The sequence below is a fragment of the Anopheles marshallii genome, chromosome 3 (genome assembly GCF_943734725.1).
Source record: "Anopheles marshallii chromosome 3, idAnoMarsDA_429_01, whole genome shotgun sequence".
Taxonomy (NCBI): Eukaryota; Metazoa; Arthropoda; class Insecta; order Diptera; family Culicidae; genus Anopheles; species Anopheles marshallii.
Genome location: NC_071327.1, coordinates 81661210 through 81682594, shown reverse-complemented (window position 1 = coordinate 81682594; position 21385 = coordinate 81661210). Strand labels below are relative to the sequence as shown.

The window sequence follows — 21385 nt, the reverse complement described above, 5'->3', positions numbered from 1 at the left end:
CAAACAGTACCCCAAATTGATGTAAATGGTATAATCAAAACGGAATTGCCCTGTCCACGTGTGCACGCGGTTATAAAACGCTTTGAATTAATTCTTCATGTTGTTTAACATTAAAATGTTGCACGATCTTAACTCGCCTTGCCTTATCCGACTGGCAGTATGTATGACTTATCAACCAAAAATCTAATAAACTTTCCGTGTGAAAGGAAACCTATAAATCGGGCTTTTTTCAGGCTCCAATACAAGCCACTGTACCTAAATTATATTATAATTTAAATCTACAAACATTTACACATACAAATATTTCTGCGTCATCTAGGAAGATAAAAGCTTTACACGTTGTCTTAAAGTTCAATTGTAGAAGGAAGATGTTACGTGCGTAAATTGATCGACTAGGTAAAACAAAAAAAAGGATACAACTAATTTCAATTGAGAACATGGACAGTGATGGACATGGAAAAAACATTACGTTAGCAAGAAAGAATTAGAACATTTAACGCAAAATCTTAGTATATACGAGCGGATTTCATTTCCGCGCTTAACGTATTAATCGATCTCTCGAGGGTTTGTGATTCTTCCTGTCGTATGGGAAGAATGGAGCACACGGTGATCACATCCTTGACGACTTTCACCGTGACTCGAACCTTGCTGAACATGGTCAACTTAACCGATGGTATAGATTTGTCCTTTGGAACCAGCAGACAGCTTCCGAGTGGTTCGATTGGTTTAAATACGATCGTTGAAGCGGCGGAAAGTTTCTGAAACACATTCCAAACAAAATAGTTTAATTTAAATAAGTCACACTGTTGAACAAACTTTTGCTTACCTTCGTTGCAGCTTTCAGCACGATACCGGAATGAATCAATACCAGCTCGATAAAATGAGCCGCATATCCCATCACAGCAGCATCCGTTTCGTATTCTTTCACCGAAGCCAACCAGTGTCGGAAGTAGAGCAAAGAGCTGGCCTCACCAGCCAACTTGGCGTTGTACTTCTTCTCGTTGCAAATCATCGCCAGACTCTGTAGTTCCTCGGGCGAACGCCTCGGTGGCTCATCGATTTCCAGCATAGCGGCAAGTACACGATGCACCAGACAATCTGCATATCGTCGAATTGGGCTAGTGAAGTGGGTGTACATCGGTATAGCCAATGCGTAGTGCATAAAGTGCTCGGGAGTTGTTGCAAACATTGAACAGTAGTACTGTGCACGGATCATCGGTTTGGCAAGCAACACGCTCAACACGGCTCGGGTCGCGTCCGGATTCGTGGACGAAGCAATGATCGTTTCCATGCACTCGCGTATGTCTTTTGGGCCTGCGTAGGATAGCGCGTACCCATGGAGGGACAGCGTCCGAGCCAGATTCTTCATCATGTTCTCTGCCGGTGGACTGTGCGAGCGAAGCAGAGATATCGCTGGGAATGCCTTATGGATGGCATTCGCAACGGACGTGTTTGCAAGAAGCATAAAATCTTCGATCATCTCATTACTCGGCCGGATTTGGTACGCACCATACGCGGTCGGTCGACCAGTGGCAGGATCAAGACGGAACGTTAACTTCGGCTGATTAATCTTTAGGCAGCCATCATCCATCCTACGCTGGCGCAATTTCACCGCGATCGATTGTAGAGTATTGACGATTTTACATAGCGTCTTTACCGTATATCCGTGCAATATTTCAGGAAACTGGTCGTCATCCAGTTTACCGTTCGGGCTGTCCAACATGAGCTGCGCATGCTCGTAGGATAGCTGCGAGCAGGAATTTATTACGGTGCGTGCAAAGCGTGTACTTAGCATGGTCCCGTCGGGTTGCATTTCCCAAAACACCGAAAATGCCAGCTTGTCTTCACCGGGCAGTAAAGAGCAAGTGTTGCACAGTTGCTTTGGTAGCATGTGGTATACCGTATCCACCATGTAAATTGAGGTGGCCCGAAGTTTCACCAACTCATCCAACGGGGAACTTTCGCGCAAAAAGTACGTCACGTCCGATATGTGTACGCCTATTTGGTAATTACCGTTTGCAAGCTGCTTGCAGCTTAGTGCATCATCCAGATCACGTGCCGTTGCCGGATCGATCGTGAATATGCACTCGCCGCGGAGGTCTTCACGGCGGGCCAACTCCTCCTCCGGTATGGTGTAGGGTACTGCCGGAAGCTGGGCCAAAATATCTTCCCCATAAGGCGTCACATCGAGGTTGTGCTCGACCAGAATGGATTCGTTTTCGACCTCAAGTACACCACACTTGCCGATCGATTTCAATATCGTACCGATCGGTACCTCATCCTGCCACTCGATGATTTCGGCTTGGTATAAAACTTCTGTCACATCCAGCTCGTTCTTTTGCGGTACCTTTCGATCGTCATCTCTCGGTTTCGTTGGTTTTACCTCTAGAAGCGCGTTTGGCCAATCCTGCCTGAACACACGCACTGGTGGTATGCGCATATCTCTTGGTGCAAACGTCCGATAGTGCTTCTTACCCTGAGTAGCCGGAAGGAACTTCCCAACGCACTGACGATTGTGTCGTTTCTCCAGGATACGCACTACGAATCCTGCATTGTTATCCGTCGCTTGTACGGCAGGTTTTACGGTCTCTTCCACTGATTTATTCTCACAATCCGAGTTATCCTCCGATTCTTCATCCGAATCTGGCGGCTGATTTTTTACAAACACCTGTACCAAATCACCTTCCATGGCGCATCGCCGCAGTAGGATGGAATTAATGTAAACATTCCCGGTGCGTGAGGCATCATCCACAAACGATTGCATATTGCTGCGAGCGTTGATGCGCAACATTCCCTCGACCAAGTACCCGACATTTTTCGCTACCAAACGCTCCACAAACGCATCTAAACGTTCCTGCACGATTTCGTTAGCCTTGTCCCGTACTTCTTCGGGCACGATCTCAAAATCAGATTTATCCTTCGTGTTCCGATCGTTCAACATAAAGTTTATCTGATCCTCATACGTTCCCCTACCATCACGTTTCTGCTTGCTGCTGCTTGCAGTTTGAGTATGGCGTTCCGAACGTTCAATGGAAGATTCCACCAGTCCAGCGGTTCCATTCCTTTCGGCAAGAAATCGTTTCGCATCCAAAGCTAGATGTTCTGCAACGGGCAGAATGGTTTTGTTGACCAGAACAACATGTTTCTTGTAGGGATGGGGATCAAGTAGACCAAGCTCCATTCCCTGCCTTTCAATAAACTTTCTCCGCTGGCTGGAACTGAGCAAAAACAACTGTACCAGCAGTTTATGTTCCGGTGGTAACTCATCGCTTTCCAACGCTTCGTGTGCCGCCACTTTTTGCGGAGTTGACACAGACGGTGATTTGTCCTTATGTTTCGACTCCTTCTTTCCAGCAGTTTCCGATGCTGATCTTGCTGGTTTGGCCTTTTTATCCATCATTTTTTCCTTCTTTTCTGGCGGATTCTTCGATGTACTAGCGGTGGTGAGTTCGTGCCTACTTGTGCTTGGATCATGTTTGCGCTTTCCAATATACTCTTTGCTCGTCTTTTTAATATCTCGAATATCATCCTTGAGTTGATTGATCCTTTTCGACAACCGTAAAATCCGATCGTCAGCTACATCATCTTTAATCGGTTTGGTGTTACCCTTTCTCGAATCGGGATGTTTATTAGCATCCTTCAGACTCTTCTTAGTTTCTTGTTTTTTGTTTGGCTTTTCTTGAACTACCTTATGGTTTCTTAGCTCGGGAAGTCCAAGCGGTGGTTCATCTTCTTCCGATTCCGTTTTACTGATCGCGTTCCGTATTACTTTCTCCTTCGTAGATTTGTTGACCGATTCGTCAACATTTCCAAAGGTGACCTTACCCGATCTCCTTTCGGGTAGGCCCGACGAAGAAGCAACTGGCTCGGTTACATCCACCCTCCCCATGTCTAAAAGATTGGGGAGCGTTTTCGACTCTTGTGAAGTGGACGGATTCATGAAAATGATTTCCTTTTCTCCGGAATCCATCGGCTGCTTGCATAACAGCGATTTATTGTTTTCCTTCGCTGGCGCTCTCTTGTCTTTGTTTACAGCAGCATTTTCCAGACTGGGAACCGTTTTTGGCTCTTGTGAATGGGGCGATTGCTTGAGGTCGATTTCCAACAAGTCTCGGTTGTCCTTCGACTTCTTACCTGCCTTCGACTTGTTGTTTTCCTTCGCTGGTCCTTTCTTGTCTTTGTTTACACCAGCATTTTCCAACATTTTGCGTGTATCGTCGATCATGGTTTCTCTTATCTCACGAAAGAATTGTTCATCGGACATCGTACTCACACTTCCCTACTTTACAATCCTTTCTTTACACAATGTGTGCCAACTTCACGAAATTCGCTGTACTTATGATGCCACACGTGTTTCCACCACTTCACCCAACTTCACCACCTGTTCTGTCTTTGTTCCATCTGACGCATCGCTGGTCGGTCCTCGCGAACAAGGTATGCAGAGTGTTGAATGACCTAAAAGTTGTGGCGAATATTAAATGAGAAATGTAATTTCACTCCATCTAATATATCCAGTACAGTACTTTACATTTTTTACTCTCTGCCTTACGCCGTAGTGCAATTTAGTTTTTAATCGATGAAACGATAAATTTCTCATCCATCCGTTTGAACACCGTTCCATTTGACAATCGGCATCATCATCTGCGTTGTTGTTGCAAGCCGTCAGCGTCAAACTTCACAATCAAAACAAACCCATGTGCACGTTTTTGTGCGTGCTGTTGCAAAAGTGTGCCAACTATTGTTTTGTTTTTGTTTAAAAGTAAAGAATAACCATCCCAACTGGCCATGATGAGAAAAAAACCAGCTACTCTTTCGGACAAGTTAAACAAACTTTTCGCACCGGAAGAACACTCAGAAGAGTCTGGTGATGAAACTACACCCAAGTTCAGTGAATTTGATGAAACACCAGACGATGTGGGTAAGAATGCGGCCTTAAGTGAATTCCGTAAGCGAAACATTCGATTTCTGGAAGATTTTGACCGGAAGTATAAAGGAGCCGTCTCGTCGCGAAGTGAAACACTCAACGATGAAGACGTCGAAGAGGAGTCTGACGAGAACTCTGACGAGGTGGAGGATGATTTCGATGGAGATGAAGATAGTGATGATGAAGAGAAGGAGGAGCTTGATGATGATGATGATGGAGAACATCCAAAAATGTATCGAACACGCAAACAAAAATCGCTAGTTCTTCTGAAACCGCATTACAGCGAGGATGAAAGCGAAGAAAATGAGGACAGTGATCAGGCTAACGAAGAAGGTTCCGAAGATTCGACGGATGATGATCGAGAATCTTTGGCAGAGAACGCGAAAAGTAGTAAGCAATCATCCTCGCAGCAGATAACGCTGATCCGAGAAGAAAACCATCAGGATGTAATCAATAAAGGCCTAGCAGTGCAGAACCAACTAAAAATTTGGGAGCGTTTGCTGGAAATGCGCATCAAGGTGCAGCCCTGTTTAATTGCCTCCAACAGCCTACCACCACCATCGTCGATCTGCCGAAATCTCGCATCTGGAAATGAGGAATTCCTCCAGAAGTCCGAGCAAGTGACGAAAATCGTGTCGGAAACGATGGAACAAATGCTTGAGCTCCAGGAACTGCTACTGGGTCGATATTCCGAAACGAAAGACCTACTCAAGAGCGGATCGAAACGGAAAGCATCTTCGCTGAAAACTTCCAATGCGAAACAAGTTGCTTTGGACGGATACGAGCAGATACTTGCTAGTCGATGTAAAGATATGGAGGAATACCGGAACAGCGTGCTTATGAAATGGCACGATCGAACTAACATTGCTTCCAAGATGCGTAACAATCCGAAGCAGTCGTTGTCGGTGTTGAGGAAAATCGAGGATAGTCTTATTAATCGTGAAGAACTTGTGCGTAAAACGCAACTCTACCGTGGAGGTTATCAACTGCTGGGAAGACAGTCTCCGTCGGTAAAAACGATAACACCAGCAGCTAACAAGCGAGAAGACGAACGTGTCGAAACGGAAGAACCAACGACATCGTCGATTTATGATGGGGAAATTTTCGATGACTCCGATTTTTACCATCAGATGCTGCGGGAACTGATTGAGTTCAAAACCAGCACAACCGAAAGTCCGCAGGAGATTGCCAAAAAGTTGGCAGAATTACAGAAACTACGGAACAAGATGAAGAAAACGGTCGACACGAAAGCATCGAAGGGTCGGAAGATACGGTAAGCAGTTGGGAAAATTATAAAGAGGTTTTCATTTTAATAATAAGAGGCGTTTCATTGTCATTTTAGCTACGTCGTACATAATAAGCTGGTAAACTTTATGGCACCGGTACCCGATTACGACTGGACTGATGAGGCGAAGGATGAGCTGTATGGATCACTCTTCGGACAAACACCAGCCGCGGAAGAGCGATAGGTTTCGAAAGTGGAACATGTAAACTATACAAAAATGGAATGCAATAAACATACAGAGGACAACGCCGTAACATGCTAGAAGCACGGTTTTTTCGTGATGAAATCATACTGGAACAGGAACGCAACAGGAAGTTGATGAAAAAAGTGTACATTGTTCAGCTAGTTGTGCAAACTAAAATATTGTGTAAGCAATTGTGAATTGGTGTCAGTGGCTAAAGTGACCTTCTTACATCCTGCATTCTCTACACAACAAGCTTGTAATGGGATTGTGTTTTCAAATGCTGACTGCGTTAAAGAACAAGCTCTCCTTTACAACATAGATAAGCGTGACGTGCGAGACCGTTCAACACCCGCGGGAAATATATCACGTGATGGCATGGGTCAATTTGAACCATTTAGTTCTTTTGTCGATAAAACCCACTATTCTAGATACACTCCACTGGAAAATACGTTGCAATATACGTAGAGAGCCAAATGTAAAAACTGTCTTCTATCACGGAACTTCAGATTGAAATATTCGTTATATCACTACAAAGTTCCATCATAATTGCAGTTCTCACATACGCTTCAGAGTCAATACACCCTTATCATTCGAATTCGAATGGGCCGGACACGTAACGATACATGGCACTGGACGACTTACAGAAACAACTTTTGAACGCGTTGGATTTCAGGGACGTTGATTTGGTCGTTTATTCTTCAAACGTTTTAGAATATTTGTACGTAGCGATAAAAAGAAAGCTTCGTTAACTATTGTTAGTTCCTTTCTGTTTATTTAAAAAAATGCTCTTTCACAGTACATACGCAATGATATGGGAGAAGTAAGAAAGGAAACAAACGAACCGGACAAAAAAAAGCATGTTCTCCAAATTTTCGACATTTAACATCCATTTCCCAAACATGCACTGCAGAAAGGGAGATTGTTGCATTCCGGGAGAAGACTTTCTTATCTGCGGTGTTGTTCTATTTATACCTTCTGCCTTGCCCGGATCGAACCCTGAAGTACTACGATAAGCCAGAGAAAAATTAAATCTAGAAAACAGATTTTTGTTCAGTCCTAAATGCAGTTCGTCCTCGGAGCCCGTGCGTCACACAGCAGCACTTCTTCACTGCTATGTATTTTGTTGTTCGTTCGTTCTGTTGATACCGTACCACCCTAAGTCATAGTATTCGATAAGCGTTGGCTGAGAGGACAACTTTCTATTTGTTCTCTGTATCACCGAGCGGTTGTATTTTTTTTGTGTGTTTCGATCCTACATGCTTAATCTTACGAAAATGTGTGGTGGCTAGATCCCGTTGGCTAGCGCACGTACAAAAAAAGAAAGGGACAAAATGAACAATGCTGGACAGATCTGAAGGAAACGAATGAAATCAGCAGCCTTTGGAATGCCTGAACATGCTTAACCATCCCAAACTATTATGTTGGAAAATAGTAAAACTTAGAAAACCACCTTTCGATGGCTGCCGATGGCTGAACGGAAAGGGTGTAAGAGATTACAGTTCGGTCTTCTTCGCATTGCCGGCACGGTCGAAGCTCTTCAGCTCGCTCGACGCATGCTTGGCGACGTACTTCAAGAAGTCATCCACCTCGCGGCCACCTTCGTAGCGCACCGGGCTGGTCTTGCCATCCTTGGGCAACCAGTACAGCGTCGGAAAACCACGCACCTCGAAGTGAGACGGCACATCATTAGCGGTGGCATCCATCTTCACAATCGAAACGGCTTCATCCTTCAGCTTGGTGCCGAGCTCCTCTAGCGTCGGGGCCAACTTCTTGCAGTGGCCACACCACGGAGCGTAGAACTCCACTAGCGTATCAACACCGTTATTGACGACCACCTCGTCGAAGTTCTTTGCCACGGCTACCTTGACCGGTCCATCGTTGTTTTCTGGCACAGGTTCTGACTTTACGTACGGTTCCAGAGAGCCCTCCTCCAATTCGGTAGCAAACGCCTGTAGGGTGTCCACCGAGAACTCGTCCTTCATGATAAACTTCTGATTCTTCGAGTCACGGGCCAACACCAAGGGCTTATCGCCGGTGTAATCGTACCCGTACTCGTTTAGCTCGTGCTGGAAGTCATCCTTGGCGCTGACGGCAAAGTTAACACGTCCCGCAAACTCCTTCGCCACCTTCAGCACTCGGTTGCGCCAGTAGTTTGTGCCCTTCGGATTCTTAACGTAATCCACTGCGTAGTACACGACTACCAGCGGGTTCTTGAAGTCGGTCGTAGTGTCACGCGAGCGCACACCAGCCAGTCCGTGATAGTTGGCCTTCACGAAGTCAGCCAGCTCCTGCTTAGTGGTTCCTTCGAACTTTACAAAATCAGGCTCAAATTTGTTCGCCAACTGACGGGCACGGAACAGATATACGGCATCGTTTTCACTTTGCTTCTCCAGAACTGCTGGCGCACTGCTATGACCGAATCGTAGTCGTTCACGTTGACTGTCCGCGTACTTCAGGAAGACACCCTTCAGATCCGACTCCTTCTGGAAGAAACCAACCACGGACGTCTCCTGCACTTTCAGGAATGCTTCGAACGCTTCCACTGTCAGCAGATCCTTCGATGCGGGGCCAACTATCGATTTCATGTACTTGGCGATACCGTTTGCCTCTCGCGGACCATTGTACTCCTGCGATACTTCGCCATTCTTGAACACTTTTAGCGTGGGATAGCCACTGACGCTGAATTTGTTACAGGTGTCCTTACCACCCTCGGTACAATCGACCTTGGCCAGTGCGATCGGGGGATCGTCACCGCGCAGCAGTTCGGCAGCCTTTGCATATTCGGGTTTAAGTTTTTTGCAGTGTCCACACCTGGAGCGAAATACCGGGTCAATTGACGAAAGAAGAAACAATCAAAATGCTGACTCGAAAGGTTATTGCCTCCGGTTCTGGGTGAAATATATCACCCCGGACATTCTTCATATCACTATCTCTTTTTCGCTTCCCGAGTTTCCTATACCGACACAAAATGGAACATTCTTGGCGAACAGTAAAGGGACGACCATAGGAGGGAAGTTGAGATTCCCGTACAAAACTTACCATGGGGCATAGAACATCACAAGGGTGGTTTCCGTTTCAGCAACACGGGTGGCAAAGTCGCTATCGGTCAAATCCAAAACGTCGGCTTCACCGGCAAACGCCAACGCCACAAGGGCACACAGACAAACCAGGAACCGGCAGTACATGATTTTCCGCCTCGCCGCTGCTGATGAAGAAAAGATGTGTTGAATATTCCCTTTTTCCGACCGGGGTCCACCAAAGGCAACGCCTTTCACAATGAATTTCTTTCTATTACGTGGCCCTTCGGCAGCCGACTCCAAAAACACACTTTACCTACTCGAAGAAATTGGTGAATTAAATCGACGTCTTCTCGAATCCAAGTTTCGGAAAGATCTCTTTTCTTATGTCGGTGTTAGTGACCTGCCGTGTCGTGTTTCGTTGGCGATCGCTGATTGGTCCGCGACATGCACGATGGTCGGTCCACTGGATGTGTGCGATAAAATGTTAATGACAGCACATGACACTGATTTAGTAAAATGGGAATAGGAAAATCGTAATGACTATTAACGTATGTCAGTTACAAAAACAAGGTTATTTATACATGTTTAATGTGCGTCCTTAGGGTTTATCTAAAAAATTAAACATTTACGAGGTAAAGATTTTGTCCGAGTCCGTCGAAAGTGTCGGATCTGTATCCCATATGTCAGATTCGACGTGTCAATTTCAAGAACGTACCAACCCGCCGGTCAGCTTTGAATCCGGCTTTGTCGGTAAATAGAGTTTTGTCATTATCAAACGGAGTCATTTCGTATTTTGCATTTCGGTTTAACGAACACGGGAAGGGTTGGTTGGTCGCGCTGATACAAAGCCCGCGATTTATCGTAGTTCAGTACATAAGTATTGTTAACGTAGTTTGTAACCAGTCTCTGAGTCTATTCTTAACGCATAACGTCGCGATTCGACAGCCAAACGTGCTTGGTGACGCTCTTTTCCGGTTCACGAATAGTTTTTAGTGCTAGTTGGATAATAATTCCGAACCCCACGAAAAATGCCTACTTGGACGCAAATTCAATCACAGCTTCGCAATCCCAGCAATCCGGTGGTATTCATGGATATTACCGTCGGTACAGCGGTAGGTATAATGTGACATGGAACCCGACAGGAGGATAGTAATTGAAGCATTGTATTGCTATCGACAGGAAATTGGCCGCATGGTGTTTGAATTGTATGCGGATGCTGTGCCGAAAACGTGCGAAAACTTCCGACAGTTCTGTACGGGCGAGTACAAAAAGGATGGGGTTCCGATAGGATACAAGGGTTCCAGCTTCCATCGCGTTATTAAGGACTTTATGATACAGGGTGGCGATTTTGTGAATGTATGTTGATGGTCCCGTTAGCGTAGAAGTTTAACGAGCCCGGGAGGAAGTGTTAATGTATGAACGTTTTCTTTTCCTTTAGGGCGATGGAACGGGTGTTATGAGCATCTACGGTAGTGCCACCTTTCCCGACGAACACTTTTTGCTGAAGCACGACGCACCGGGTTTGCTCTCAATGGCAAACAGTGGGAAGGACACAAATGGGTGCCAGTTTTTCATCACCTGTTCGAAGTGTAACTTCCTCGACTATAAACACGTCGTGTTTGGGCGCGTCCTGGATGGGCTGTTAATTATGCGTAAGATCGAAAACGTTCCGACGGGACCGAACAATAAGCCCAAGCTACCCGTAGTCATATCTCAGTGCGGCCAGCTGTAGCAGCATTCCAGCGAACAGTGGTGCTGTATAAAAGTGTAATAAACCCAACGAAGCGCCTGCCTAGAATCTTCGGTCTTTAAAAAAAGCAAGTACCGTTTTCTTGTATGGATTATAAAAACCCGTGATGATTATGAATATGAACTTGGTTCGCATTCCCGGACTGTGCGGTGCGGATACCATAATTAACCAAACGGACTTCATATTGCCCTTGAAGGAGGATTGGTGTATTGTATTTATAAACATGTTCTTCAAACAAGCCTGCGCGGGAGAGAAACAAAAAATAGTTCCCGCAGCGTGCACGTGCTGCTAGCCATTCCATAGTTCCACCTTCTGCAAATTCATAAAGCGCGACTCGCACCCTGCGACGGAGTGACAGAAACAATCACTGGCTAACGAAGGTAACGCCGCGGTAAATGATTGCACGACAGCTGGCCACGGGCAATGGGTATCCTTGCTCCTTTGCGGCTAATCAATGGGAACACCATTCCCATCCCTCCCACCACATTGCCACTATCTAACCGAGCTACATCAAGGGTGGTGCGCACGTTTTGTTTTTTTTTTTACGATCCTAATGAACGTTTCACACGCAATGAGCGTGTTGCTAGTGGTCAGTCGTAGAGAACCTCCGGCGAATTCACCGTCTCAGAAGATCGATGCTGTATAAAAAAATTAAACCGGAAAAGCCCTAAACTACACTTCGTTAGATAAAATAGCATTCCTATTATGCTGGGGCATTAGAAAGGGGTTATGATTAGCGAAGAAATTGTAATTAAATTACTCGCCATTTTGTAACGAATTCATCGTGGTCATAATTTAAATAGGGTGGACCGAGGATATCCACAAATGATTTAATTTTCCACGCTATATTATTTAATTACTTGTCTAGGCTGGACCAAACAGTAGTGCTTGTTTTACTTTCTCCAAACTTAATTACTGCGGAAATGGCTGTGGAGTGAAAAGCTACCCAAAATACGCTGGCTTCAAACTACGCAAAGTCCGCTAATCGAGTAATGAGACGAGTGGGTAAACATTAGCATAAGCTAGATTTCGCATGCAAATGCATGCCGCCGGCCTTGATCTTTGAACCGTCGTTCGTGGGTGTGGGCCTTCGTATGGCCTTTGGCGTCATTGTGGGTGGATATGCTTTTATTTTTCTACCAGCAAAGCAACAAAAATAAAATCATTGGCCAGTAGGGGGTGTGGAATGTTCTAAAATTCAAATATACTGCATACTCTAATAAGAAGCCTTGATGGAGTCTATCTAAAGTAAGCAGTCCAATAGTCCCTGGCAGGATCAACTCTCAATGTTATGTGATTTGGGGGTGTTCCCATTCAAGGTTTGTGGACGAAGACGAAAATACAACAAAAGGAGCACGATGACGGCATGTTTTATGGTTATTGATTGAAAGTCGCCTATCGTCGAAGTACATCGGATGGCGGAAAAGAGGCTTCCGGTGCTGGTTGGACGTCCATGTCGTCAATGGTCCTAGAGGCGTTCTGACCAAATGGTAAATGATTTACGATTTCTCGCCCACCCAACACCTGATTTAGCTTTGCGTTACTACCTCGGTAAGGATATAAACCATTGAATTGCTCGATTCATGAACACGTGGCATTGGATTGTTGGTAAATATTGCTGTCAATTAGGATTTCCATAAGTCCTTTGGATCCATTGATTACCGGTTGAGCTCAGCAATTCACCTCGGTATGTTTAATGTTTTCCTACTGCCTCTTTTTCAGTTTATTGCAGACGGGTGGGAGTTTCTGCCTTGAAATGAAAATAAAAAAATCCTAAGAACTCATCACGGGTCCATTAAGCTTGTACGCCACCCTGGTGATACTAGGTTTAATATTCAATAGACGAGTGAAATTGTGTGTCTACATTGTGCAAGTTCTTTCGTTTCTACCCAGCGCATGTTAAGGGGAAGTTCCAAACCGAGACCGAAAACCGTAGGAGACAACTGTATGAAATTTAATTTACATGTAAAATTGAAATCGGATTATTTACTTTTGTTATGCAAAGTAATTTTAAGTCAGCTAAACGCGATTTTTCGGCGCTATGTAATAATATGCAGCTATAAAATGTTTATCATATACATTGAAGCATGTTTTACATATCACTTGTTCTTAAATAATCTGTACAAATTAACAATAACAATTTGACCCGGCTTTTCGTTTCACTTTCAGCGACCATTTGGCATTTGGTATCGAAATAAATAGATAATTCGTATGGAATTGGATGAACATGTACAATTCAACAATCCACATGTGTCTGGCTTTGTCGCACAATCAAAACGAGCAACTAAAGGATGAGTATCCTTTAGAAAATGCTTTGCCAAATACGGTGCGAAGAAGGTATCTGATTTAAGCATTCGTTTGTCTGTTAGTTCGGTTGTAAATAAAAATATTGTAATGGATAGTGACAAGAACAAAAAATATAAGCGTCATTATCGAGAAGGAATTCATCTGGCAGGGCTATCCTGTGCAGGCCTTCAGAAAGAGAATAGAACAATACTGCCCCCAGGCAGCAGCAGATCACCCGCAAATCCATTTAGAACATAATTAGCTTGCTACAGTTTGCGATCCTTTCCATTCTTGTGTTGATGCCTGGGTCAGGATTTGTTTGACACCAGCACATGACTCTTGATAGCCGGTGGGCCGAACCTTTGTTCGGCTTCCTGTATGAAGGCATATTCCATCTGTTTCACGAGCTGGTCGAAAAACAAATTCGAAAGCTGCGAATGTAGCAACGATTTGAACTCGAACGATACCATGAAATCAATCACGCACGATTGCGGGATGTCCTTCAACCCCGGACTAAACTGCCACGCCGTCAACAGGTAGTTGAATAGGCGTCCATCGACACATTCCGCCTTGACGAGTGTGGGCGTAACGAGCGTTACATTCGAGGTGTAGCTTTCGTTTAGCGGTGGGAATCCTATGATAAGGTCTGCCTTTAGGGAGCCCGGTTTCCGGCTGTACACGAAGGATTTTTTACAAAATGGCACAAAAGTGTTGTATTTTTCAACATCAGCAACTACGGAGTAAAGTTGTTGCATTGAGTATCTACAAAAGATTGGGAGAAAACAGACCAAAATTAGAGAGTTGAACTTGAAAACCTTTCAAGGACCTGTGTCAGACAGGAAGATCAACGAACGTGCACTCGTTTTCAATGTCGTATTCGTTGTGGGGATTCATACTCACCCAACAAGCTTCTTTTGGGTAAATTCACGTCGTGTTTTCGTTATTGGTGTAAAGTCGAAAATCCCTCTATATGTTGAATAGCTGCCGTGTAGAAGGAAAGGAAACAAATACGACGCAGTTAAGGAGCACTATTTCTTCCAACTCATCGTGATGCTTATCATATGCGTAGGTATCGGCATCGGTACTTACAGCAAAGGATTTCGCTGATATTGCGCCAGATTTCTCGATAAGAATATATGCTTTGCGTTTGCTACAACTTTCACGGACATTGCACGAACGAAGGGGGAAGCACGTGAATCTACCCAAAACAATTACCTCCGCAGCCGCCAGCTGCTCACACGATGCAAAGATTTAGATTTGCGTAACGTTGGGTATTCGGTGTAGTTTCTTTATTCGCGAGTGAACTATCCAAGGCCAACATAAAAAAAATAATATACTTTGGCGATTTGTCATTTTCCATCAACAGTCATTTGACAGTTTCAAACCAAAGCACTGTGGGACAGCCGAATTTCCCGGAGTTTGCTGGTAAAATCGATTAGCAAATGAAAGAAAGGCTTTTTGCTGTACAAAAAAAAGATGATTTTCGCAACCTAAATTAATATCCTTCCATATGTACTACAAATATTATCGATTTAATCCTTGTATTTAGACCGCGAAGAACTTAAATTTCAGGGTTGCTGCTAAAGCTGCACGTAAACAAACATTGGACAATGGTTTCACAAAGTGTAATTTTATGCGCTGCCTTTCTATCAACATGCAACTGAAATAAAATATTTTTAAATTCAATCAAAACTTGTCTCTTTGCGCCTTAATTCCGCAATATAACTCATGTTTAACGCAAAACAATACCAGTGCAACTGCACACCCGCGGACCATGTTCCCCGCAAACGAAAGACCAGCTGTCAGTGACTTGGTTGTGTTTCTTTTTATTCGCAAGTGTATTGATAGGAGTCGAAACGCCTAATCATCGGCAAAATTAAATTGTCTGTGAAAGAAAAGTGTTTCCCAGCGGCGGTGGAGAACTGAAAATAGCACTTACCATCGTCTCCTGTCCTCGCGTTAGGTGTGTATGCAGTGTGTGTCCCCAACATTGCGTCCGCTGTTCGATCACAATCAACCTTTCTTCCTCTACGATAAGATCTCGTCCGTGTCTGACTGCGGTGGCCAGGCCAAGGCTTCTTCGTTATCTATCGGCGTATCAATAGCAGCAACGAATACCAAAGATTGTAAAACCGTGAAACAAACCGCAGCTGAGGTAATAATGGCAGCACTTAATCAAGCGCTCGTGTTGGCCCTCGAAAGCAATCCAAAGGAGTCGTACGTGGTGGCGGCGGAAACACTTTTGCGTCTGCTGGACAACATTATACGCGAGCCGCAAAACGCCAAGTACCGAACAGTGCGAATAGACAATCCATCGATCAGGGAGAAGCTGCTGTCGGCGGATGGTATGAAGCAGTTGATGTTAGCTATCGGGTTTATCGAATCAAACGGAACGCTCACAGTACCGTCGAATGTGCTGCTAGCAAATCTGCGAAGGTACCGCGAATTTATACACGAACGAAAAGAGTTGATCAAAAATCCTCCAAAGGAGAAGGACATCAACGGCAGCATTACATGCTCCCGCAACATCACTGCTACAACCACCAACAACATTCCACTGGAACAAACGGCAACCAAAAGTAAACCTGAAATGGTCTTACAACCGTCCGGGAGTAATGCCACCGGACGGCAGCAACAAACAGAAGCTTCTTGCGTGGTTAAGTCTAGTCGACCGTTTCTGGCACGGATTGAATTCCCGAAAGTGGTACAGGGTAATAATACGTTGCTACGCCAGCTTGAGCTGCTATCCGATCAGGTGATGCAATACGAAGACGAGCTGCTTTTAGCTAGCGGCAAAAGCCTAATCCCGATCGATACACTTACGACAAAGGCAAAAAGTAAACTAACCCAGTGGAAACGATTGCTAGCATCAAACGAAGTTACTGACCAGAAGGAACCGAGTGAAGAGGATCTCCTTCTCGAGGAGTTGACCGCCTGGTTTCGGGCGGACTTTTTCACCTGGGTAAATGCCCTGCCCTGTACGGTGTGTGGCAACGAGAAGACACAGCTAGTTCGCAGCACCGTCGAGGATGGGGTACGTGTGGAAATTTATCGATGCTGCGGACAATTACGTCACTTTTATCGCTACAACGATGTGGAAAAGTTGCTTCAAACCCGTCGTGGCCGCTGTGGCGAATGGGCCAACTGTTTTACATTCCTGTGTCGCTGCCTTGGGTACGATGCACGGTACGTATTTTCCACCGGTGATCACGTCTGGACGGAGGTTTGGTCCGAACGAAGACAGCGGTGGATCCACGTGGATCCGTGTGAAAATGTGCTCGATGCACCGCTTATGTACGAGCATGGTTGGAGAAAGGAAATTACGTACGTGTTCGCATTTACTCGCGATGATGTACAGGATGTTAGCTGCCGCTATTCGAATAACCATAAGCAACTGTTGCAGCGAAGAAGGGAATCGGGTGCGTGTAGTGAGCAGGCGCTTCTAGACGCTATCGGCAAGTTGAGGACGAAACGACGAGCCGGATTGAGCTGCACCCCCGAAAGGGTGACACTTTTGCGGAAACGCACGATTGACGAATGTCTGGAGCTACTAGGGAATGGTGGTAGAGTGCCAACAGCGGCAGAACGCGAGGGTCGTAGCTCGGGAAGTCTCGAGTGGCGGTTACAACGGGGCGAACAGCAAATCAATACACGGTACATGTTCATTCCAACAGAAGAAGAGGTCCAGGCAAAACAGTTCAACATTCGTTATTGCTGTGCAACGGATTGCTATGAGCGATTTTTAAAAGGTATTTTCGCAGGCATGAATGTCATGGCATACGTCGTTTGGTTAATGGTGTATTGAACATCGTTTTTTAGGTGCTAGCAACCGGGTAAACGAAAAGATTACGGAGAAATCAAACGGCTGGGAGAGTCGGCAGTACATTAGTCGCAACATCTTCCGAAAAGAGGAACACGATTGGAAAATGGTTTATCTGGCTAGGACTGGTAGGTATTTTAAGGCATTTCGATGGAATACTTTATCGAAGTTTGCGATTTAAATTTGCAGAGGGAACCGACGAGGCAACGATCGAGTGGAACTTTGACTTTTCCGTACAAGGACTGCGTGTGAAACAAATTGAACTAAGATTCGGTCAAGAAACGTATGATGGAGCAAAGGTGGAGCTATACTATATCAAAAGTGATGGTAAGAATCAGTTATAAAATTAAAGAATATTAATGATTTGACTTATGATTTGTGTGACTCTTTTCAAAAAATTGGTTACGCACAACACTAATCCCAATGATGTATTGTCCACTTTACACAGGTACCCAATCGCAGGCTCTCTCTTCACTCTGTGAATGTGGGAAGTTCACGCTGCAAGCACGCCTTTCTGGGGGCAAATCGTGGCAGCACGCGCAACTTTTTCGACAATCCAAATCGGCTAGCGACGAGTATCCGTTCGAGATGAACATCGTTTTAATGTAGGAGCTATGTTACCTTTTGCTCGTTTTTCTGACATTGGCTAGTAGGAACTAGGAACAATAGGCGCGAGTCTAAACCTATCGAATGCAATATACAGATTTTTAGATTTAGTGTGATAAAATGCACCCACGGTACGGAGAATCGTGAGTCCCCCTTTTTTCACGATCGGTTCAACTAGTCTCACTTTATACAACGCCGGAACGTTGCTCGCTTGACGTTCACCTTTGACGCAGTAATAAAAAAATTTACTCAAACAATTACTTCATCAACGATGTGAAGCCTCCCTTTCCACGTTCTGTCCGAGTGTTTGTACGGCGCAAGGAAAGAAAGACGCTCTTTTATTTACAATTCCTCCACACACGGTGTGTGTCATGTGGGTTTGTGAATTTATTTTACATTTTGCTACGTTTTTCGCCCCAGTCACTGTTGTCTCTCACACGGGTTTTAAACGGATGTGAAATAATATCCTAACAAAGATCAAGCCTGTCTTTTGCACGAACGGAACTTTGTACGCTTTTGTTTAAACATTGAAAAATATAACACGTTATATCTTGACTAAAACTAATTTAAAATAAAAACCTTTTACAAACAAAACAGAAGAGCTAATAAACAAACAATGCACAAAGACGAGGTGACGACGGGGCAAAAGAACGAAAACAACTATAGAAAGATGATCAACATCGATAAAAAAAGAAAGCTATATTGTTTGTTTTGCTCAATCATATCGACAACGAGAATACCGCTTCGCTGCCTTTTGGCTGGGGACGAGGCCATAATCAAGGCCCATATTCAAGAGTCCACGAAACAATGTTAAAGATAGTGTTAGTTCCTGTTCCCGTATCTTATGGCACTATTGGCACACGGTGTGCATCATTAAGGAATCGGTCCACGCATCGAATGGGATGTGTGACTTCCTTAGGTGCTGCTATTCGCGACCGTGAGCTATCGTTCCTCGTGCAAACTGATGCCAGCTTTGGCCATGGTCGATTCTCGTCAACTCGCTTGCGGTTGCTGCTGTTGGTCCTTTTCCTGGCCGTGCGTTTTGATGTGTTTGTTAAGGTTGTTCGATTGGTTGAACCGCTTGTCGCAGATCGTACACTCGAACGGTTTCTCGCCCGTGTGGATGCGCATGTGCGTGTTGAGATTGTTCTTCTGGTTGAAGTTCTTTGCACAGATCGTACACCGGTAAGGTTTTTCGCCAGTGTGCGTTCGGACGTGCGTTTTCAAGTTATTTGACTGTATGAACCGCTTGCCACAATACGTACACTCGTACGGTTTATCCGCTGTATGCACCAGCATATGTTGCGAGTAATCATCCTCCTTCTGAAACGAGCGCGAACACATCTGGCACTTATACGGATCCTGAAAGATGTGCGTCTTGATGTGGGTTTTTAGATTGTTCGACTGCGTGAACGTTTTGTCGCAAATGTGACACCGATACGGTTTCACCTGGTTATGCGTTTTCTTCATATGCTCGGTCAGCTCGTCCAGGTTCAGGTAAACCTTGTTGCACACCGAACAGATGAACGGTTTTTCATCGTTGTGGAACTTCATATGGTTCGCCAGATCGGACGGATGCATAAACTGCACACCGCACACCATGCACACCAGCTGATGCGTGCGCATATGGGTGGTCAGATTGTTCTTTTGATTAAACCGTTTGCCGCAGATGGTGCACGCGTACGGCTTTTCACCTGTGTGTGTACGGATGTGGGTTTTCAGATTGTTGGACTGGCTAAAGTTTTTCCCGCAGATCGTACACGCGTACGGCTTTTCGCCCGTGTGCGTCTTCATGTGCGTAGCCAGATTGTTCGACTGAATGAAGCCCTTGCCGCACACGCTGCACTTGAACGGCTTCTCGCCCGAATGTACCCGTATGTGAATGGCCAGATTGCCGGAGCTGGAAAACTTCTTATGGCAGATCAAGCACTCATGCTTTCGGACGTTCTCACCACCATCACTGTCGTCCTCCAGCGAGGACTGCGAGTCTTCGTTCGTTTGCTGATAGCCGGCAACAACACCCGGAGCCGGAGATCCTACGACACTCGTCGTCGAGCCAGTCGTGTTACCTCCCATCGTTAGCTGTCCTTCGTGCTGCTTTATATGTTCAATGATATTGTTGGACATTTTGTGACAAATTGGACACCGGTGGCCCTTGCTGGCGTCTAGGTGAGGTGGTGCGTGCACGGTTTGGTGTGTGGGCGGCGCTGAAGCATAGAAATGATCTCCCACACCGCCACCATTGCTTGTCGGTATCGGCCCACTGGTAGAACCATCACCACCGTTAGCGTTCGCACTGCTTGAATGATAAAGGGCACGATTCTTAAATTCATTTTCATGAATTTTCATGTGTGCCGCGAACTGGTCCGCTGTGCTAAAAGTTTTGTGGCATATTTGACACAGTCCATCCGTGCTGTTGGAGCTTGGCGGTACCGCGGGGCCTATCGTATGATGCTGCGGGTTGTGATGTTGTCCACTGTGATAGGTTCCAGCTGTCGTCCCACCGGCAATCAAATTGCCCCCGCTCGCTTGCGAGTACATGTGAGCCGTTCCAATCGGCTTTACGCCGGCTTCGTGAATTTTCATGTGCAGGTTCAAGTTCACCATCGTCATGAACGATTTGTGACAGATCTGGCATTCGAACTGCTTCGCCATGCCGTACACGAACTGGCCCATCGTGTGTGTTACAGTTCCACCGACGTACTCGCTCTTGATGTTGTGCTGTGTTAGCAGCGGTGGACTAGTTTTACTGCTCGAGGCCACTGCCGTTACGGGCGAAGGGGTCGTTGTTACCGACTGTTGCTGCTGGACGTAATTACCCGCTTCACGAGCGACAAATCCATTACTATCGTGTGTTTTCATGTGTTGCGTGAGTATCGCGCTCGAGATGAAACACTTCTGGCAGAGCTGACACTGGTACTGCGTCAGCGATTGGGACGCACTGTTTGGGACTGTCGGTGATGGTACACCTGCTGCCGTGGGTGATCCATTACTGGCGTGTTGCTGCTGCGGATGGCTTGCAGATGCCAGACTGTTGAGCATCTTTTGTGACTGTGCCATCGTGGGGGTTGCACCGCTTGCAGACGTTCCACCGACGTTACTACCACCACCAGAACCGGCCGCAAGGAATGGATTATGGTAAAATTCGGCTGTCAGGTTCATGCTCAGCATATTCTGATGGTAGAGCACCCGGTCCCTCAGACCATTATCCAGGTTTTTCATCGAGCCGGAACTCGCCTCGCCATACTTTCCGAGCATCAGTGGGGTGCGGGGAATCACTGTGGAATGGGAGGTACGAAAATTAACATTGGATCATTGGTCGCGGAAGCAGTGGGGAGAGATACGTTAATTCGTACGCTACGAGCTTACGCGCCATCGCACCGGCCCATCTAGCCGAACCGCGAGATGAAGATTGTGCGATATTATTACATGTGCGGCGATTCTACTTCTAGCCATTCGATCCAATTTGAGGTCCCGCTTCGGTACCGTCACGAGGGTACCAATTGTTAC

The 21385-nt window shown here is 45.6% G+C and overlaps 7 protein-coding genes across 7 annotated transcripts; 3 read left to right on the top strand and 4 right to left on the bottom strand.

Annotated features, from left to right (window-relative positions):
- Positions 1 to 506: 506 nt before the first annotated feature.
- Positions 507 to 4264, bottom strand: LOC128714923 (DIS3-like exonuclease 2). Its single transcript, XM_053809805.1, has 3 exons — positions 4086 to 4264; positions 827 to 3938; positions 507 to 758 (listed from the first exon to the last, which is right to left on the bottom strand). The coding sequence occupies exons 1-3, from the start codon at positions 4262 to 4264 to the stop codon at positions 507 to 509; spliced, it is 3543 nt and encodes a 1180-aa protein (XP_053665780.1).
- Positions 4265 to 4788: 524 nt separating this feature from the next.
- LOC128714351 (protein Aatf) lies at positions 4789 to 6393 on the top strand. Its single transcript, XM_053809225.1, has 2 exons — positions 4789 to 6197; positions 6267 to 6393. The coding sequence occupies exons 1-2, from the start codon at positions 4789 to 4791 to the stop codon at positions 6391 to 6393; spliced, it is 1536 nt and encodes a 511-aa protein (XP_053665200.1).
- A 1493-nt stretch (positions 6394 to 7886) lies between these two features.
- On the bottom strand, positions 7887 to 9589 carry LOC128715946 (protein disulfide-isomerase A3). The gene is made up of 2 exons (XM_053810870.1): positions 9433 to 9589; positions 7887 to 9204 (listed from the first exon to the last, which is right to left on the bottom strand). Exons 1-2 carry the CDS (start codon positions 9576 to 9578, stop codon positions 7887 to 7889), a joined length of 1464 nt encoding a protein of 487 aa, XP_053666845.1. The 5' UTR covers positions 9579 to 9589.
- Positions 9590 to 10441: 852 nt separating this feature from the next.
- On the top strand, positions 10442 to 11145 carry LOC128713970 (peptidyl-prolyl cis-trans isomerase H). The gene is made up of 3 exons (XM_053808844.1): positions 10442 to 10525; positions 10593 to 10769; positions 10852 to 11145. Exons 1-3 carry the CDS (start codon positions 10442 to 10444, stop codon positions 11143 to 11145), a joined length of 555 nt encoding a protein of 184 aa, XP_053664819.1.
- Positions 11146 to 13757: 2612 nt separating this feature from the next.
- Positions 13758 to 14618, bottom strand: LOC128711904 (coenzyme Q-binding protein COQ10, mitochondrial). Its single transcript, XM_053806794.1, has 3 exons — positions 14539 to 14618; positions 14350 to 14430; positions 13758 to 14211 (listed from the first exon to the last, which is right to left on the bottom strand). Exons 1-3 carry the CDS (start codon positions 14616 to 14618, stop codon positions 13758 to 13760), a joined length of 615 nt encoding a protein of 204 aa, XP_053662769.1.
- Positions 14619 to 15610: 992 nt separating this feature from the next.
- On the top strand, positions 15611 to 17878 carry LOC128713786 (peptide-N(4)-(N-acetyl-beta-glucosaminyl)asparagine amidase). Its single transcript, XM_053808654.1, has 4 exons — positions 15611 to 17198; positions 17269 to 17397; positions 17459 to 17596; positions 17718 to 17878. The coding sequence occupies exons 1-4, from the start codon at positions 15611 to 15613 to the stop codon at positions 17876 to 17878; spliced, it is 2016 nt and encodes a 671-aa protein (XP_053664629.1).
- A 990-nt stretch (positions 17879 to 18868) lies between these two features.
- Positions 18869 to 21251, bottom strand: LOC128713232 (zinc finger protein 271-like). Its single transcript, XM_053808092.1, has 2 exons — positions 21245 to 21251; positions 18869 to 21153 (listed from the first exon to the last, which is right to left on the bottom strand). Exons 1-2 carry the CDS (start codon positions 21249 to 21251, stop codon positions 18869 to 18871), a joined length of 2292 nt encoding a protein of 763 aa, XP_053664067.1.
- Between the last annotated feature and the right edge of the window lie 134 nt (positions 21252 to 21385).

Excerpts from the sequence above, each read along its gene's own strand:
- LOC128715946 (XM_053810870.1), bottom strand. The coding sequence starts at position 9,578 with ATGTACTGCCGGTTCCTGGTTTGTCTGTGTGCCCTTGTGGCGTTGGCG. Across the intron at positions 9,205-9,432 it reads GTGATGTTCTATGCCCCATG|GTGTGGACACTGCAAAAAAC; the intron begins GTAAGTTTTGTA and ends ATTTCGCTCCAG.
- LOC128713970 (XM_053808844.1), top strand. The coding sequence starts at position 10,442 with ATGCCTACTTGGACGCAAATTCAATCACAGCTTCGCAATCCCAGCAAT. Across the intron at positions 10,526-10,592 it reads ATATTACCGTCGGTACAGCG|GAAATTGGCCGCATGGTGTT; the intron begins GTAGGTATAATG and ends TGCTATCGACAG. Across the intron at positions 10,770-10,851 it reads AGGGTGGCGATTTTGTGAAT|GGCGATGGAACGGGTGTTAT; the intron begins GTATGTTGATGG and ends CTTTTCCTTTAG.
- LOC128714923 (XM_053809805.1), bottom strand. The coding sequence starts at position 4,264 with ATGTCCGATGAACAATTCTTTCGTGAGATAAGAGAAACCATGATCGAC. Across the intron at positions 3,939-4,085 it reads TTGGAAATCGACCTCAAGCA|GAATCCGTCCACTTCACAAG; the intron begins ATCGCCCCATTC and ends AATCATTTTCAT. Across the intron at positions 759-826 it reads TGCTGAAAGCTGCAACGAAG|AAACTTTCCGCCGCTTCAAC; the intron begins GTAAGCAAAAGT and ends AATGTGTTTCAG.
- LOC128713786 (XM_053808654.1), top strand. The coding sequence starts at position 15,611 with ATGGCAGCACTTAATCAAGCGCTCGTGTTGGCCCTCGAAAGCAATCCA. Across the intron at positions 17,199-17,268 it reads CTATGAGCGATTTTTAAAAG|GTGCTAGCAACCGGGTAAAC; the intron begins GTATTTTCGCAG and ends ATCGTTTTTTAG. Across the intron at positions 17,597-17,717 it reads ATACTATATCAAAAGTGATG|GTACCCAATCGCAGGCTCTC; the intron begins GTAAGAATCAGT and ends CACTTTACACAG.
- LOC128711904 (XM_053806794.1), bottom strand. The coding sequence starts at position 14,618 with ATGTCCGTGAAAGTTGTAGCAAACGCAAAGCATATATTCTTATCGAGA. Across the intron at positions 14,431-14,538 it reads TATCAGCGAAATCCTTTGCT|CTATTCAACATATAGAGGGA; the intron begins GTAAGTACCGAT and ends TCTACACGGCAG. Across the intron at positions 14,212-14,349 it reads ACCCAAAAGAAGCTTGTTGG|ATACTCAATGCAACAACTTT; the intron begins GTGAGTATGAAT and ends AATCTTTTGTAG.
- LOC128714351 (XM_053809225.1), top strand. The coding sequence starts at position 4,789 with ATGAGAAAAAAACCAGCTACTCTTTCGGACAAGTTAAACAAACTTTTC. Across the intron at positions 6,198-6,266 it reads TCGAAGGGTCGGAAGATACG|CTACGTCGTACATAATAAGC; the intron begins GTAAGCAGTTGG and ends TTGTCATTTTAG.